At 34.2% G+C, this 16,281-nt stretch overlaps 1 protein-coding gene across 1 annotated transcript in view; it reads right to left on the reverse strand.

The window, feature by feature from the left end:
* ADGRB3 (adhesion G protein-coupled receptor B3) overlaps positions 1–16,281 on the reverse strand; it is a 751,340-nt gene that overhangs the window by 21,846 nt on the left and 713,213 nt on the right. The window contains exons 26-28 of the mRNA XM_064360929.1: positions 14,002–14,097; positions 12,485–12,524; positions 6,862–7,505 (exon numbers count right to left, since the gene is read on the reverse strand). Coding sequence (XP_064216999.1) covers positions 6,862–7,505; positions 12,485–12,524; positions 14,002–14,097 — 780 coding nt within the window. The remainder of the gene's footprint in view (positions 1–6,861; positions 7,506–12,484; positions 12,525–14,001; positions 14,098–16,281) is intronic.

Raw genomic sequence — 16,281 nt, forward strand, 5'->3', positions numbered from 1 at the left:
TCTGGTCAGATTCCAAGGTCAATTTTCTATCCATCTTATTAAACACTCAGAAGCTTTTGAACGTTACCATTTCCTCATTAAAACACTCATCATCTCTATCTATTTCCTTTTCCTCCTTTTACTTGCTTCAGCTTCTTCTTAAGTCTCCTCTGTTGGTTCTCTCATATCCCTGCCTTCTAAATATTGAGTTGCTGGACTCTTCTTTCTCACATTCTCTTCTGAACACCATAATTCATTCCCATGATTTTGAATACCATCTTTTAAGTTCTAAACTTCCTTTATTCCTCCTGCCTTTCACATGATAGAAAATGCTGGACTTCTAGTTGGTCAAGCCAGAAGCTTAGGAGTCACCCTTCCTTCCTCCCTGTCCCTCATCTTCCACATCCAATCCACCAGCCTGTGCCGTCTATTCTGTCTCTAAAATACGTCTTATTCTGCCTACTGCTTTCTATCTCCACTTTCACCTCAATAGGCAAAGCAACTCTTATCTCTTGTCTAGATTACTTCAGTAACTTTCTGACTGTCATCCAGCTTTCCGTTCTATCTCCTTTCCTAAAACCCCTGGCTTCTAATCCTTTACTTTGTAAACAACCAAAGTTATGGATGAATGGATGGATGGATAGATGAACGCATAGAAAAATCATTGTGACAATCTTTTGCTTAACAGTCTTCATTTGCTTCCATTGATTTACTGCAAAGTCTAGTCTCTCCTTTCCATTTTAACTTCATCTTAAGGAGTTCAACATTAGCTACACAGGTATTCTGATCTTATGAGAATATGTCAAACTCTTTTCTATCTCAAGACCTCTGCACTTACAGTTTCTTTTGGCTGAAAAAATTCCCTCAGCTCCTTGCAAGTCACATTACTTCTCAATTTTATTTCTTACACTAAATGATATTTTCAAATGCTTCCCAGACCACCTTATCTAAAGAAGCTTCTCCCTTGCATTCCATAGTTATTACTCATTACTGCACACTATTTCATTCATTGGTTGAATGGTTAATTGTCTGTCTCTCTCATAGGGTTTATTCTCCATAGGGGCAAGTTCCATGTCTATCTTGATTACATTTATTTCCACAGCATCTAGCAAAGGGCATAGCACAATAGGAGACATTCATAACATTACTGGCAAATGATTAAAGGAGCTGCATAATAACAGCCAAAAATATTCAAAAGAATGTGACTTTTAATTTTTGTTTTGTTGTTGCTTTTCTTGGGCATACTCTGAGAGAATTTGGTTAAGCAGGTAGACTAAACACACAAAGAAAACCATTATGAGTAGGTCAACTGACAGCTAAGAGAATCGAGACAATTTACAAGAAGGCAGGCTTATCACTAATAGAATGGAGAAATTCTTTAGGATGATTAAAAGTAAGAAAATGCACAACAATATGAAGCTACTCAAAGGGATATCTAGTGAATGTATGCATAGAGGTATTTCTCCACATCTAAGTCTTGTAGAATGATGAATAATTTCTCAAAGGGAATACTTCATTGTTTTTCTCACTGCAAATTAAGCTGGACAAGACACTAGAAGATTCACAGCAAGTAATAAATTCCACTGACAAATGAATGGCAATATGACTGCCATTAAAATTTCTATTATAAAGTGAGCAATAAACCTACTTGCAAGGAGAAAGCTCTGATAGCAAATCCATTAAAAATAGCTGTGGAAATGATATCTGAGAATAATTAATTTTTAAAAATGACTTTTATTCAAGCTAATTTTGTTTGTATGCCTGCATGAGAGACAAAATTCTGTAATCCAGGAGTAAAAGCAAAGGAGTAAAAAAGGGCAGGTCTTCCTTTCACCATACTTACATCAGAAAAAAATGTAAAAAAAGAAATGTTGTTTCTGCACATGGTCAGTTTTATAGTGGTTTCTGTTAGTGACAGAGTGTCCTAGTTCTTAAGCAAGGCCATAACATTTTGTCTAATATTTTGAATATTGATTTAATTCAGCATTCAAGCTTCTTTGCAGAAATTCAGGACATAACAGTAATGACGTAATAATAACATAATCTTACATCTAAAGTGCTTCTTACAATTTCAAAGGGTTTTCATGTACATTAATTTTGATCCTCACAACCACTGTAAGGGAGGCACCTGCAATGTGATATTATTGCTAAAATATTTTACCTTTAAAAACCATTATGCTGAGAGCTCTATAATTCATGTCCAAAGAAAAACTGGTATATACAAATTTAATCTAGAATGGTGTCTCTTTCAGCCCATTACAAATTGAGAGAGACTTATTTTCAGATATATAGGTAAGTTTATACATAAATAGACAAGCTAGAGCATTAAAACCTTCTATTTTAGATAATTTTATAATGTACCAACTCTTCTCAGTTATTATTTTTATTAATAAGAAAAATTAAGCGTAGTAGAAATCACATAAGGTGTTTACATTTCAGCAAGATGGTCCACAAAAATTCAAATAATAGAGAACTGAGCATCTCACGCCAGTTAGAATGGCGATCATTAAAAAATCTGGAGACAACAGATGCTGGAGAGGATGTGGAAAAATAGGAACACTTTTACATCGTTGGTGGGAGTGTAAATTAGTTCAACCATTGTGGAAGACAGTGTGGCAATTCCTCAAGGATCTAGAAATAGAAATTCCATTTGACCCAGAAATCCCATTACTGGGTATATATTCAAAGGATTATAAATCGTTCTACTATAAGGACACATGCACACGAATGTTCATTGCAGCACAGTTTACAATAGCAAAGACCTGGAACCAACCCAAATGCCCATCGATGATAGACTGGACAGGGAAAATGTGGCACATATACACCATGGAATACTATGCAACCATCAAAAATGATGAGTTCGCGTCCTTTGTAGGGACATGGATGAACCTGGAAACCATCATTCTCAGCAAACTGACACAAGAACACAAAATCAAACACTGCATGTTCTCACTCATAGACGGGTGTTGAACAATGAGAACACATGGACACAGGGAGGGGAGCACTATACACTGGGGTCTGTTGGGGGGAAATAGGGGAGGGACAGCGGGGGGTGGGGAGTTGGGGAGAGATAGCATGGGGAGAAATGCCACATATAGGTGAAGGGAGGAAGGCAGCAAATCACACTGCCACATATGCACCCATGCAACAGTCTTGCATGTTCTTCACATGTACCCCAAAACCTAAAATGCAATAAAAAAAATTAAAAAAAAAAAAAGAACCTGAATTAACCCTTGAATGACACAGGGAAAAGAGTGAAGAATGGACCATGTGCTAAACAGGTCCAAGATGTGCATATAAGTTGGAAAACTCTTGAATGAAAAAATGCTTACTATTTAAATCTGATATCTACAACCTGCTAAAGTAAATACCAGAGTTTTGATGATTCAGAACAAATACCGACCTGTCTCCCTACTATTATACAACTATAATTTTTCAGGAAATAACTAAATAGAACAACAATCCAAGGTTTAAATTAGATTTTATAGTCCTCAAGTGCTTGAGAGCCATGATACCTCTCTTGTTCCCTCTTGCTTAAAAGCAAAATCTTAGTGTAGTTGTTGTTGTTGCTATTGTTTTGCTCTGTGTATTGCCATGTACTCATCACATTTTGTTCATTAATTGAAGGTGAATGACTAAAGTGCTGATGACAATATCACTCCTCTTAACCTTAAGCAAAGCAGTTAGAGCATATTTAGGGCTGGAGCCATTGTTGTGAAAATCTTACTATTTTAGTATTGCAATTCTTCCATAAATGGGGCAGCTCTATATCTAAAGTTTTCAGAATGGCTCAACAAGTTCATTTGGAAATGACTACAGTTAGAAAGAGAACATATCACAAGAAAGAAAGAAACAAGGTACTATTAGCCTGAGAGAAAATCTAGATACGTTTTTATGCCAAGAAACATCATGAATTTATTAAACTTTTTATACCCAATAATTGGGGGTTAGCTGAACAAACTCCCACGAAGGCTGGCACCTTTTGTGCTGGCACTGACTTCGGGGTTGGGGAGCCTCCTCCTTTGTTGTTTCTTGCTTATTTGAATAAATACTTCCACCCACTCAAGTCTTTTTGGCTTTATTTTTTTCTCTCACAACTCTTGTTTTTCCTCTTTTGCACTTTCTGTCACATACTATTCTACAACTGGTAGTTTTTACCCTATTCTTTCTTTCCCTTCAGCACTTTCCACATCGGCAGTTTGTGAAAACTGACTCCTCTGGAGGTAAAATGTGAGCATCTTTATATTATATCCTTGAAAGAATCCTGAGGATCCTGGCCATCCTCTGCTGTGCCAGCTGCCCAGGCTGGATGTTCCTATGGCTTTAATCTTCCTTCTTACTTAGAGGGAGAAAAGACTTAAATTGTTCTATTGCTTAGGCCTCATGTTAGCCACATTATTTATTATTTTCTTCTTTACATTATCTTCTGAGACTCAAGACACCTCCTAACTACTGTTGATCCCACTCTCCATGTAGAAACTCAGGTCATTTTTTCTGCTTTTTAAAATTATTGTCAAAATACCGTCTCCCTTACCAGCTGACCCTGCATATACAATCTAGCAGATCTGATAATTCTACTTGACAGTGCATCATGCTGCCCAAGAAGAAAGCCAGACCACCAACTTTATCTTCATGAACACAGTCCCATTTCCAAAATACGTTAGTTGTACAAACTTAAAGGACAAAGACTTTACCCATTTCATGTCTTTATCTATCATAAGACCAAATGCCTGTCAAGGATTAGAAAGAACTTTAAAGTTACCTTCATGTGAATATTCATGCTCATTACTGTCTCTTCTAGATGGCATAAAATTGGTCAGGAAAGAAAGATTTTATTCCTAGATTTGTTATGCACTTGCTCTATAGCCTTGAACAAATGACTCTACTTTGAAGATTATAACAACTTATCCATTGCATGGAGGTGTTGTGAAGATTAACTCCTGTTTTTAAAGTGATTTGAGGATCTGCTAATGAAAGATGCTATATAAATGCTAATTTTTATTATTCATTCCCACATCTATATATTCTCTTTCTGCTATCTCATAAAATAGTCACCCTAAGCAGGTACTATTAAACTCATTTAAAGAATGAAAATGAAGAACCAAATTTTCATTCCGAATTTTCTTCCTTTTCAAGATGTAAGTCTTGTGATCCTAAAGTAATTTAAATGCAGATCTTTTGGCTGAATCACTGTTATATATAATACTTACACTTAATAATAAGGATATGGAAATTTGGAAAAATTACAAACTGAACAAAGCAGTTCTTGGAAATACAGTCCATTTTTCAAGCACAGATAACCTGTACAATATCAATCCAGCAAAGTTTTTAGGCTTTTAGATGTAAAACATTTTTGTAACAAGCAAAATATTTTCATGCAATTCCATTCAATCCCCTTTAACACATTTAAAAGAGCCATACTATACAGAAAACTTCCATATGGTCATTATGATTACTTATCATGTTATGTTATTAGGTACAAACTCACTGAAAATCCTTTTAAAAACTGTTAAGATTTTGCACAAATATTTTGTAGTTTGTTCTTATATGATCATTATTAGAAACCTGGTCGCCTCTGGGATATGCAAGTTACAAATAGGGAAACAGTAGCTATTCTGTTCAGAGGGATGAAATGCTTTTGTTTAAAAGGGAGCTCCAGTCACCCTGGAGTTGAACTTGGCTTCACTACCCTATCTGTGCCTTTGGTTCTGAAGAATTATTCTGACCTAGTTATCCTCAGAAGCGCTATTCAGTTTGAGGTTGATCTAGAACTTAGGGACTTATATTAGATTCTATTCACATTACCATTTGTTGTCTAGAATTTTCTCAATCCAGCTGGAAAAACCCTGAAAATTACCCTATTCATCACATTTTTAAAGCCTCTCAGAATGTCTCTTCATTTTGATCTAGTGGGAGAAATGGCTTTGGGAAGAAGCATGAAACAGTTGCCTCTGGGAACTTTTGGACACTTGAACATAAAATTACCAGCATAACTCTGATGGAAAGGGCAGGCAACTAATTATAGTCCCTTTCTGTAGATAGTGTTTTATATAATAATCTATTATACTAAAATGAATGCATGTATAGCATAGTATATATATATGTGTGTGTGTGTGTGTGTGTGTGTGTGTGTGTGTATATATATATATATATCAGCTGCAGGTTTACAGCTATTTTTCACTGTATGACCAGGAAAGCTGTGAGGATTTTACTCTACTTTTGGTGGCCCTATGAAGCATAAAGGCCATGTGGTTGGACCTCAGAATCCTGACTGTTAGTATGCTCAGATTACATTCTTTCTGACTATTCAGTCTAAGATAAAAAATTTTAATGGTCATTATTCTGTAAGATAAGAGCAAAATATTTACTCTGAAAGATATTGATCTGTAATAATAATTAATCATCAGTATAATGGTAATTATATTCAATTACATTTAGTGAAATATTCCAATTTTGTTATTTTTGACAGTTGTTGTTACACAGAAAATGCAGATCTCAGTTTAAGTTTGTAATGCCGTGCAGACACTATGCACCAAAAGGACCTGTGGTACCTGAGAAACATCAGAGAAATATCTGTTAATTTTTTATTTTAATGAGTGCCTAACTTAGTTCCTATGATGACAGAATTATGACTGATTAGTATCTTTTTAAATATAATGGCTTCATTTTAAAAGATAATCTTGAATAAGGGGATTATAATGCACTACTGAGAAAACCCTATATTGAGACTTAATCTCAATAGCCAGAAATTTTCCAGTGATACATAACTGCAAAAGCTAATGTGAATCTTCTCCTCCAACACCAGTGTTACATCAGTCAATCAATCAATATCTCTATTCATATTTCAACTATCAAGCAAAAATGTAATCTTCTGTGGCTCACCTCTAAAGAACTCATTGATATCGTTGATCCAGTTTCACTTCTTGATAGTCCTGCATTATCATCCAACTCAGAGGCCATGAAATTCTTCACAGCTGTGCGAGGTTCAAAGGGCAAACTCTGCATATGTTCCTGGGGTGCAAGATGTTGCTCTAAGTTCATATTGAACTGGTCCATTACAGGGGGATTCATATTGAATTCAGGGTTTACTTTGTAGTGCAATAGCCTTTCATGCGGCAAGGTTTCCATGCCAATATTCATTTTGCTTTCTTCTTTCATTGATGGCTGGTTATTTACAGAACTTCTGGGCATCACAATATAGTCACTTTCCATCATTCTTTCTTGAGGATGGACTATGTCCATGTCAGCCCCTCTCAAATTATCATCCGTACATAAGTACACAGTTCTCCGTAGTTCACTATTTTCTTTTTTCAAACATTGATTGCTAAGCTCATTCATACTCATGGGCATGTGCAGACCTGTGGGTTGCTGGATGATGACTTTGGAAATGACATTTCCAGGCAATGTTGAATAGCTTAGTCCTTCAGGGTTTGTTCCCTTTTCTTCTTCATCATCATTTAGAGAAATCCTAGAGAGTGTTCCCGTTATTGTGGCTGCTCGGCAAGGACCAATATCCTTATGAAGAACTATGAGTAGGAATGTAAAAGTTGAAGAAATAGAGTTAATGTGTGTTCATTTTTCATTATTGTATTCTGTTGTCTCTCTGTCTACTAAACAATGTTCTTGTATTAAATACGTTATTAAAGAGATAGGTCATGTTTTTAAAATTACATATCTATTTGTTTGTACGTGGTCCAGAGATTACTCAATCACTGTTTACTGATTCTGTTACACTCTCATAGATCTCAGGTAGCCCATAGCTAAAGCATATCTGAAAGTTGATTAATGGGCTTTCAAAAATCTTACTGCCCTGTCCTTAAACAACTCTGTATAACTTTTCAGGGAAATAAGAGATTACCAGAGAAGTTTTCTCCATCAATCTGCTCCAAAGGATTTTTGTAAAATTATAAATATATTAACACAGATTTGATTTTTTTCTTAATGACTTTCCCTCTAAAGTTTTCTAGAAGTTATGCTCATTAAAATGCTTCTTGAAGGGATAATTAATGGGAACTTCATCCTACCCGATCAGAAATCCCTCCAAAAATTATGCATATTGAAAATTAATGAGGACTTTTCCATTTAAGTCCATATGGTCAAGGTGGATACAATATTCAAAAGTATTCATCATATTCAGTTTTATGTGGAAGAAAGAAAATTAAAAATTAATTTATATGCTGGAATGCCCTTATTAAAATTGCCAACTGAGTTTAAGAAAAAAACACTATGAACCTCCAAAATCTTTGTTCCATTTTAAGCCTAAAAATAGTGATTTAGGGGAAGAAAAAGTCTATGATAACTTGTAATATGAAAAGGGACAAAACAAAAATGCAAAACCAAACATAAACAATCAACAGAAGAGTAAATAATTCTTTATTAAAATACATTTTAGGATTTTTTTCTCTTTTTGCCTCTGTATAAAAAGAAAGCCATGTTTTTGGGATAATAGGGCAGAATAACACAAAGCATGCTTAGTTATGAACAATTGTCAGTTTTGAGGGTACAAATGAATAAAATTCTGAAGACTTCTTATTCTTGTAACTGGAATTGAAAGCACACAGAATAGCACTGTGTGAAGTTGGTTCAACACACACATCTGGTGCTAATCTACCTACAAAGTAGAGCAGTCATCATTTAAAATTTCATTAGGCATAGATGACTGTAAAAATGTGGTTTATTGTCTCTTCAGAAAAAGTTTCAGATACACTGATTTTTTCCTATTATCCAATTTTCAAACAGAATCATAATTATGCATTAAAGCAGAGGTTGAAAAATAGATTATAAATGTCTTTCCCTATTACAGAGAAACAAGACTTTAAAATTGTTTCAAAACATGAATCAGTCATGTAATATCTGTTATCTTGAAAGATATTGTATCTAGTTATTGTATTATTGTCTGTGTTAGAAAAAAATCATGTTAAATTTACATCTTTTTTTTAAATTAACAATTTGGTTATGCCTTTTTATGTATTTAACTATTATACATAATAAAAAGTAGAATAATTAAGTTTTAAAAAGTTACTTCCAAACCTCTTAAAATAATGGATCAATAATTGTAATTTTCAGGAGTAATGATACATGGCAATAATAAGGGGCAAAGCATGTCAAATTTAATGATATTGTAATGATTTAATGGTATTGTAAATAAATACTTTAAAAAACTCCAAATTCATCAAGGAACACTTTTAACCCTTAATTCTATATAAAAATAATACCAAAATTTATGGCAGTAAAATTTAAACATGAATTATGGAAACCTATCTTTCATTAAAATATATAGACAAGTTTAAACTTTTATTTAAAAACTATAAAGGAAGTCTTGGTATTATGTATTGACTTTATAATTTAAATTTGTACAAGATAAATTAAGTTTTGTACAAATATAATATGATTTATAGTTATAGCCAGCACATTTTAATCAAATGATATAGTTATGTTTGTTGAACATTTATACACACACACACACACACACACACACAAAATGTAAAGAAAGATAATTCTTCCTATGCAGTAGTGGCTACTCTATACGAGAGAAATGCCTGCCTCTTAGACTTACTTAAAATGTTTATCCAAGTTTTGAATATACATCATAAACAAATCACACCACCTACACATGAAAATATAATGTTAAATTGATGGAACTTTCAAGAGAAATTAATCAAGTAGTAAAACACAGACTTCAAACCAAACAAAGCACCTAAATATTTGGCATGAGAAAGATTATTCAGAGTTCATGAATTGAGATTTTTAAATTGAATATACTTCAACATAGACTGACATCTCCAGATAAACTCGGAAGAAAGATCCTATTGGGCTCAGCTGAAAAGGGCACCAATAACAAATAAAAACAGAAAATGAAAACAGTAGAAAAATTATTTTCTAATGAAAGAGTGGCACTGGCCTACATTAGGATGCTAAATCCCAGCATATAATGAGGCCTAGGAAAAATATGTAACTTAATGAAAGAGAACAAGATAAATACTGCAGAGATGAGATCACAGCTTGGGGAGGATGGACAAATACAGTAGTACTTAAATTTTAGCATGCATCAAAATTATCTGGATGGCTTATACTAGTTCCTACACCCCAGTCACCAGTTTCTGACCCAAAAGGCTTGGGTTATTGCCTCAAAATATGCATTTCTAATAAGTTCTCAGGTGATGCTAACACTGATAGTCTAGGGACCACCCTTTGACAACCACTGGTTTAATGTTACAGCTGTTAAAGAAAAGACAAAACTGTCTGCTCTTATATTGCTTCTCTATTGAGGAGAACTGTAAAGAGTACACCAAATGAGGCTGAAAAGAAACAACACTGAAGGTAGAAGATTAGGAATTAAATGAATACCTAATCATTGTAAATGAATTGAAGCATCTAAACCTGGACAAATCACATTCCATCTTGGAACATAGATGAAATTGGCACCATGGCTAGTGATTTTTGAGAAATTATGGCAGGTGGATGGAGCAAAGTGACAATATTATATCAATTATCCAAAAAAGGAAAATGATCAATTCTGGAAACCAAGCCCTAGTGAGACTGCATCCTGGCAATACTTTGTTAGATTTTCAATGGGAAATGGTGATTTCTAATGCCCGGCACAGATCCACTGCGGGTTGCCGGATCATGATAGTTACCTTACTGCTCTGCTAGGACCATACTCTACATAGAGTATTTGGATTCAATCAAGGAATGAGAATATGAGATGAGTCTCTCATATTCTTATGATTATGACAAGATTTGAGATTCTGCACAGATGTTTAATGATTTTGAAAACTCCATGTAGAGGAAGTCTGCTGGCAGATAAGGGGTACCTTATTGAATATAGCAGATTTCTCTACTAGGTTTCATGCCATTCCACTCTTTTAACTACAGTTTGAACTAAGACTTAGAAGGTATTCTTACTAAACTTTCAGTCACAATGGAGATGGATACTATGCTAACCTGAAATTAGTAAAATAATAGCAAATAGACATGAATGTAAAGGCCAAATTTCTTTTTCAAAAAAAAAAAAAAAATACCCAAACCAAAACCTTTACATATTAGACTGGGGAAGCCCTGACAGCTCCTACAAAAAGTCTTAGGAATTAAAGGTAAGTTGACACTAGTACTGAAACAGAAGTCATATGAAAATGTAGATAGCCTTAATGTAAGTAAAGATCCCACTGTGATAAATGCTAGGTGATCATGTATATATTTGTGCACCATAATTTAAAATTATGGATAAATTGGAGGCCACCTTGGGCATCCTGCCTCAGAGAATGCTGTAAGAAACGAATGATGAAACAAGGCTTGTTTAATCTGGAGAAAAAAGACTTGGATTGGGCTAAATGATAATTACTTTAAAATATTTGAATAGTTAGATGAAGTAGATATCCACTGTTGTTTTAAAAGGCAGCACGAAGATCAACAAATAAAAAGTCAAAATGAGGCATATTGTGTTCCTACAAAGGATCATTTTCCAGCAATTGGAACTATCTCCCAAAATTGAACATGTAGTTTCCTTTAGAACTATTGAGCCATCTACTCTGGTGAGAATTTAGCCACAGGCTGGGAGACTATGGGATACAAGCACTCTAAGAGGACATGCTGCATAGTTTCTCTTGATCCTTTCTAAAATTAAAACCACAACAACCTTAACACACATACAGACAATGCTGTTTCATCTTTACAATAACCCATATTCCATACATGATAAAACAGAGGCACAGAGAGGTTAACTTGACTGGCCTTAACCCAACAACCATTACTTGGTGGAATGGAAGTCTTATGTCTTCATGTTAAAGTTTTTCTTCTCTCATGGTGTTTTCAATGAACCATTCTTAGTTTTTCTATCATTTATCTTGTTCTCTCTCTTTTTTTTATCCTTCTTCATTCACAAACACACTTCTGTTCCTACAGTCCTTCCATTTTAGGGATTATATTTATACATACACATAAATATGGAGACCAAAGTGACTCCATCTTGAATGCTAATCCAACATATTGACTTCTGATTAACTCCAGTCCTATGAATGCCTCCTGATTCTTACTTTATTTACTGTGCTTAATGTAAGAACATGTACTTACATTACAAATTTTGCCTTTAGATCAAAGCAACCTTGATGTTATTGCACAAATTATAGGATATGAGGCGCATAGCACTTTTGCCCATTCTGGAGGGTTGCCTTTAATTGTCTCTATACAGCATGTATCCCCTTTCCCTATGGTATATAAACCCTGAGTCTGAAGAGTAACTGTGTGAGGATCTATCTGTCTTGTTGCTTTCAAGACTACACTCCTGTCTGTAAATTCCCTAATATACCACCTTTTACCGACAACTGGATTTTTCTGCCTCATTCTTTGGTTTCTCAGCTCCTTTGGCATTTGGGGCTGCTTTACATATACAGCCCTTTCACAGAACACTATGTGATACGTAAACCAAAGCATTTTCTTTAAAATTAAAGTCTATAGAAATGATTTAACATCCCTACTGATTAGATTTTCAAAATCTAAATATTCTTACCTGATCGACAAGCAATGTCTACATCCTTTTCAAAGTCTGTCTGTAACAAGAAATAATAAGATATAGAACCATCATTTAATGAAGACCTCAAGTGTCTTTTACGAATCAGATTATCTGAAGTTTACAGATATCTAACTTGGCAGTACCAGTTTATTGTTTTGTGCAAAGAAAGTTTCTCTAGGCATAATTAGATTGTTTTCAAGAGTGTTTCCTAGAGCCCAAATGTTAAATAAAATAAATGGAAATGTAGCATACAATTTTAATATGACAATATAATACCTAGTGTCATCTTCAGTCTGGAAACTGATTACCATATATTAAAAGGATAGAATTTTAAGGCAATTCTCTAACCAAAATAAAGACATCATAATGTGAATTATGAAGAATATATTTAAATAATTATGTTTGTTATTGATATCTTTAAACATTTAATTTGAATACATTGCTTATAATGTAACATCTTATATTGCAGCTTTGTCAAACTAGATTAAACTAGGCTCTTCTAATGATTCATTTTCATTCAAATGGGACAAAAAAACTTTCAGGTTTAGGAATTAAAATTGAAGATTAAATCATAATCATCTGGTGGAAAACCTTCAGAGGTTTAGTTGTGACCTTATATTTTCCTAAAACTCTTATTTTAAACAAATCGATTAATTTTTTTTAATGATATAATTAAATTATCTCATCTTAATCAAAGTCTTCCAATCATATGCCTTCCCTATTAATATTTTAAATCAGATTTTATATCTATTTGTTTTTAGTAAGGAATTATTCTTTGTAAAGTCTTAGTTACTAATGTACCATCTAGCTTATTATTGTTGCCTAGTTCAAAAAAGTTACTAGTAAATCAAACATAGTGTAAAAATGAAACTTTCCTGTTTAATTTCTTCTTTAAATGACACAGTTTAAATCTCATCTTATTTCTAAAATACATCAAAGTGGTTATGCCTAAAGAACACTTTGATCCTAATAATAGCCAGAGCTCATGTACAATAACAGATCTTTCACTAAAAGGGTGGCTACTCCTTATGCTTTAGGACAGTGGTTCTCATCTTTCGCTGCATATTGGAATCACCAATACCTGGGTCCCACTCCCAGGACTTTGATTTTAATTGGTCTGTGGTGTGGCTCCCCTGATAATTCTAATGTTTAACTAAGGCCAAGAATTACTGCTTTAAGACTAGAAGTGCAAGTTCATAGTGCTCTGATCTGTAAAAAACATCCACGTGATCCTATGCACAAATCATTAGCCCTAATTCTATGCAAGGAGGAAAATACTCCTCAGTGTTGTATAGGACTCCCGCATTCAACACCCCAGGGAACCAACAACAAGTCCTGGACTCTGAAACAATCTGGAGATAATACTTACGTGGTATCAGAGTTCACAGTCTAGTAATGAACTGAAGCCAAAGTCACTCAAAATGAGATTTTGATATTATTTTACTAACAAGGATTTCTTTTATTCCCTTGAGAAATCATGACGTAATTAACATTCAGAGGAAAAAAAAACTCACCATGATTTGAGCATGCCCATTAGGAAAAGAACTAGAAGAATCTGCATTGATGGGATCCTGACAGTTTCTCAGTCGGCATCTAAATGCATCCTGAACCTGTGGCGAGGGGGAACACATTAATTTTCTTCTCTCTTAATAATGACAAGATACTGTCTATATTGGCAATCAACTCTGAGGCAGTGGTTAACATTGCTTTTACAATCTTATACCGATTTTGTTTAGTTCTTAATATAAATACTGGTGTATCTGGACTTTTGCTGTATGCCAAGGAAATTTATCACTTGCCATAACCTATAGAGGGAAGTGCTGGGAACTCCTTAGCTATCACAATAACTATATCTGGCTCAACACTAATAATTCTTGCCAGAAGGCAGATTTATTCCACTGTTACAAATAATATGGCTATCTTTGAAGGGGAATTTACTATTTGGTGTAATGTAATCTTCCTAACAGCTTTAAATATTGTGAAAAATGAGATTACTCAATGATCTTTTGACTGAAATTGATTTGGGATGTTTCTTTTTATGCGTCACGTAAGAAATCTTTGAGTGGACTATCTCTTGTTTCCCTTCAAGTACTATGTGCCCTGATATAAAAACAAAATACAATGAAACAAAAGGGAAACACAGCGGCACTTCTTCTGGTGGACTGTCTTGCCATTAAAAAGTCATTTTGCAAAGCCAAACTTCCTCAATATGCATTCATAATCAAATTCTGAAGGAAGAACAAACATATCTCAAAGTTCTAAAAACATTACAGTAATTCTTTTATTAAAAAAACAAGGAAATCACCATGGCATGTGTATACCTGTGTAACAAACCGGCACATTCTGCACATGTACCCCAAAACTTAAAGTATAATAATAATTAAAAAAAAAGAAAACAACAATAAAACAAGTCAAGGAACATAAATAGCTGAATAGCAAACACAAAAAGCAGTTGATACTTATTCTGTTCCTGCAATGTCTCAGCACTGGCCTGTTCTTTCCACTTCCAGAGGTTTATCAAGCTCCCCATAAGCTGTTGTTGGACCACTTTACAAGTGGCTACTTATCCCAAGTCAATGTCAAGGTCATTTCACTACTTTGTTTTTCCTAACCTCATATTATTGACATTCTCTTTCTTGTTTAATACAATGTGTTTTATTTGATCAAAAAACAAAGCATAGATGATATTTTCTCTATTATACTGAAGCACCATGATAGGGACTACTAAGGTTAATATATAAAGATCTTTGCTTTTGAGAAGCACTGATACAAATATCTTGTCACCATTTTGATGTGAGATGTTCATACTATACCCGTTGGCCAGGACAAAAACAAACCAAAATAAAACTGAGCATATTAAGTTGTGCTTATCTTCCTCCTTGTCCTCTCACCCATTTCATAGTCATTAGTAGCCTCTTTCCTAAATTGCCACATTGCAGGATTTGAAAACTGACACCAAGGGTAGTCACCACCAAAGACTGGCCAACTGGCTCAATAATGAGACCTCTGTCAGCTTCTATTTCTCTGCCTCTGGTTCTAATCCTACAGATATGGCCATAATATCTGTGAAATAAAGGAGTGGTGATAGACTCAGTGTTCTCTGACCTGTCTTCCATTCTATTATTCTAATAGTTCTAAATCTAAAACTTTTTTGAAAAAGAATGCATTACTTGATACCCAGCAAGGTAATTCCTTATTTCCTTTTTCAAACACATCAGTTAAAGTATAGATGTGGTGAAATCTAGTCTGATCATCTTCTCCTGAAGAACTGAATAAATATTTAGAACTAAATCATCTAGCTTTTCCTGATGAAGGAAACACAACGAGGCAAAGTTGGATTTCTCAGATGTGAAGGCTTTCAAGCTCCTCCTTTTTAGACTAAGAAGTTGTTGTAGGTTTTAAAGAGAGACATTAGTAATGAGTCTCATATTTGTCAGATCATTAGTTTTTCTATTACGTAGATATTGGATTTGGGGAAACTAAGAAAGTGTATCTTTTTTTTTTAGAAAAAAATCATAGAAACCAATGTCAGAAAAATAGGTACATATTAATTTTCTGTTTGTGCCTTATGGCAACTATTGAAACACATTTTACAAAGGAAGATAAACTATGTTAGCAATGGTACCTTCTGAGAGCTTGTCTCATGAAGATTTCTATCAAATCTATTTCTAAATCAGCATATATAATATGTGAAACATTTTGGTAATCTCAAACATTCATTCAACTGGCCCTTTCTAACCACTCCCAATTTTCAGAACTTCAGAGTATAGTTGTCAATATTTTCGGCTGACAGT

This window comes from Aotus nancymaae, unplaced genomic scaffold, assembly GCF_030222135.1.
Source record: "Aotus nancymaae isolate 86718 unplaced genomic scaffold, 86718_ANA_hifiasm-v0.15.2.pri h1tg000040l, whole genome shotgun sequence".
Taxonomy (NCBI): Eukaryota; Metazoa; Chordata; class Mammalia; order Primates; family Aotidae; genus Aotus; species Aotus nancymaae.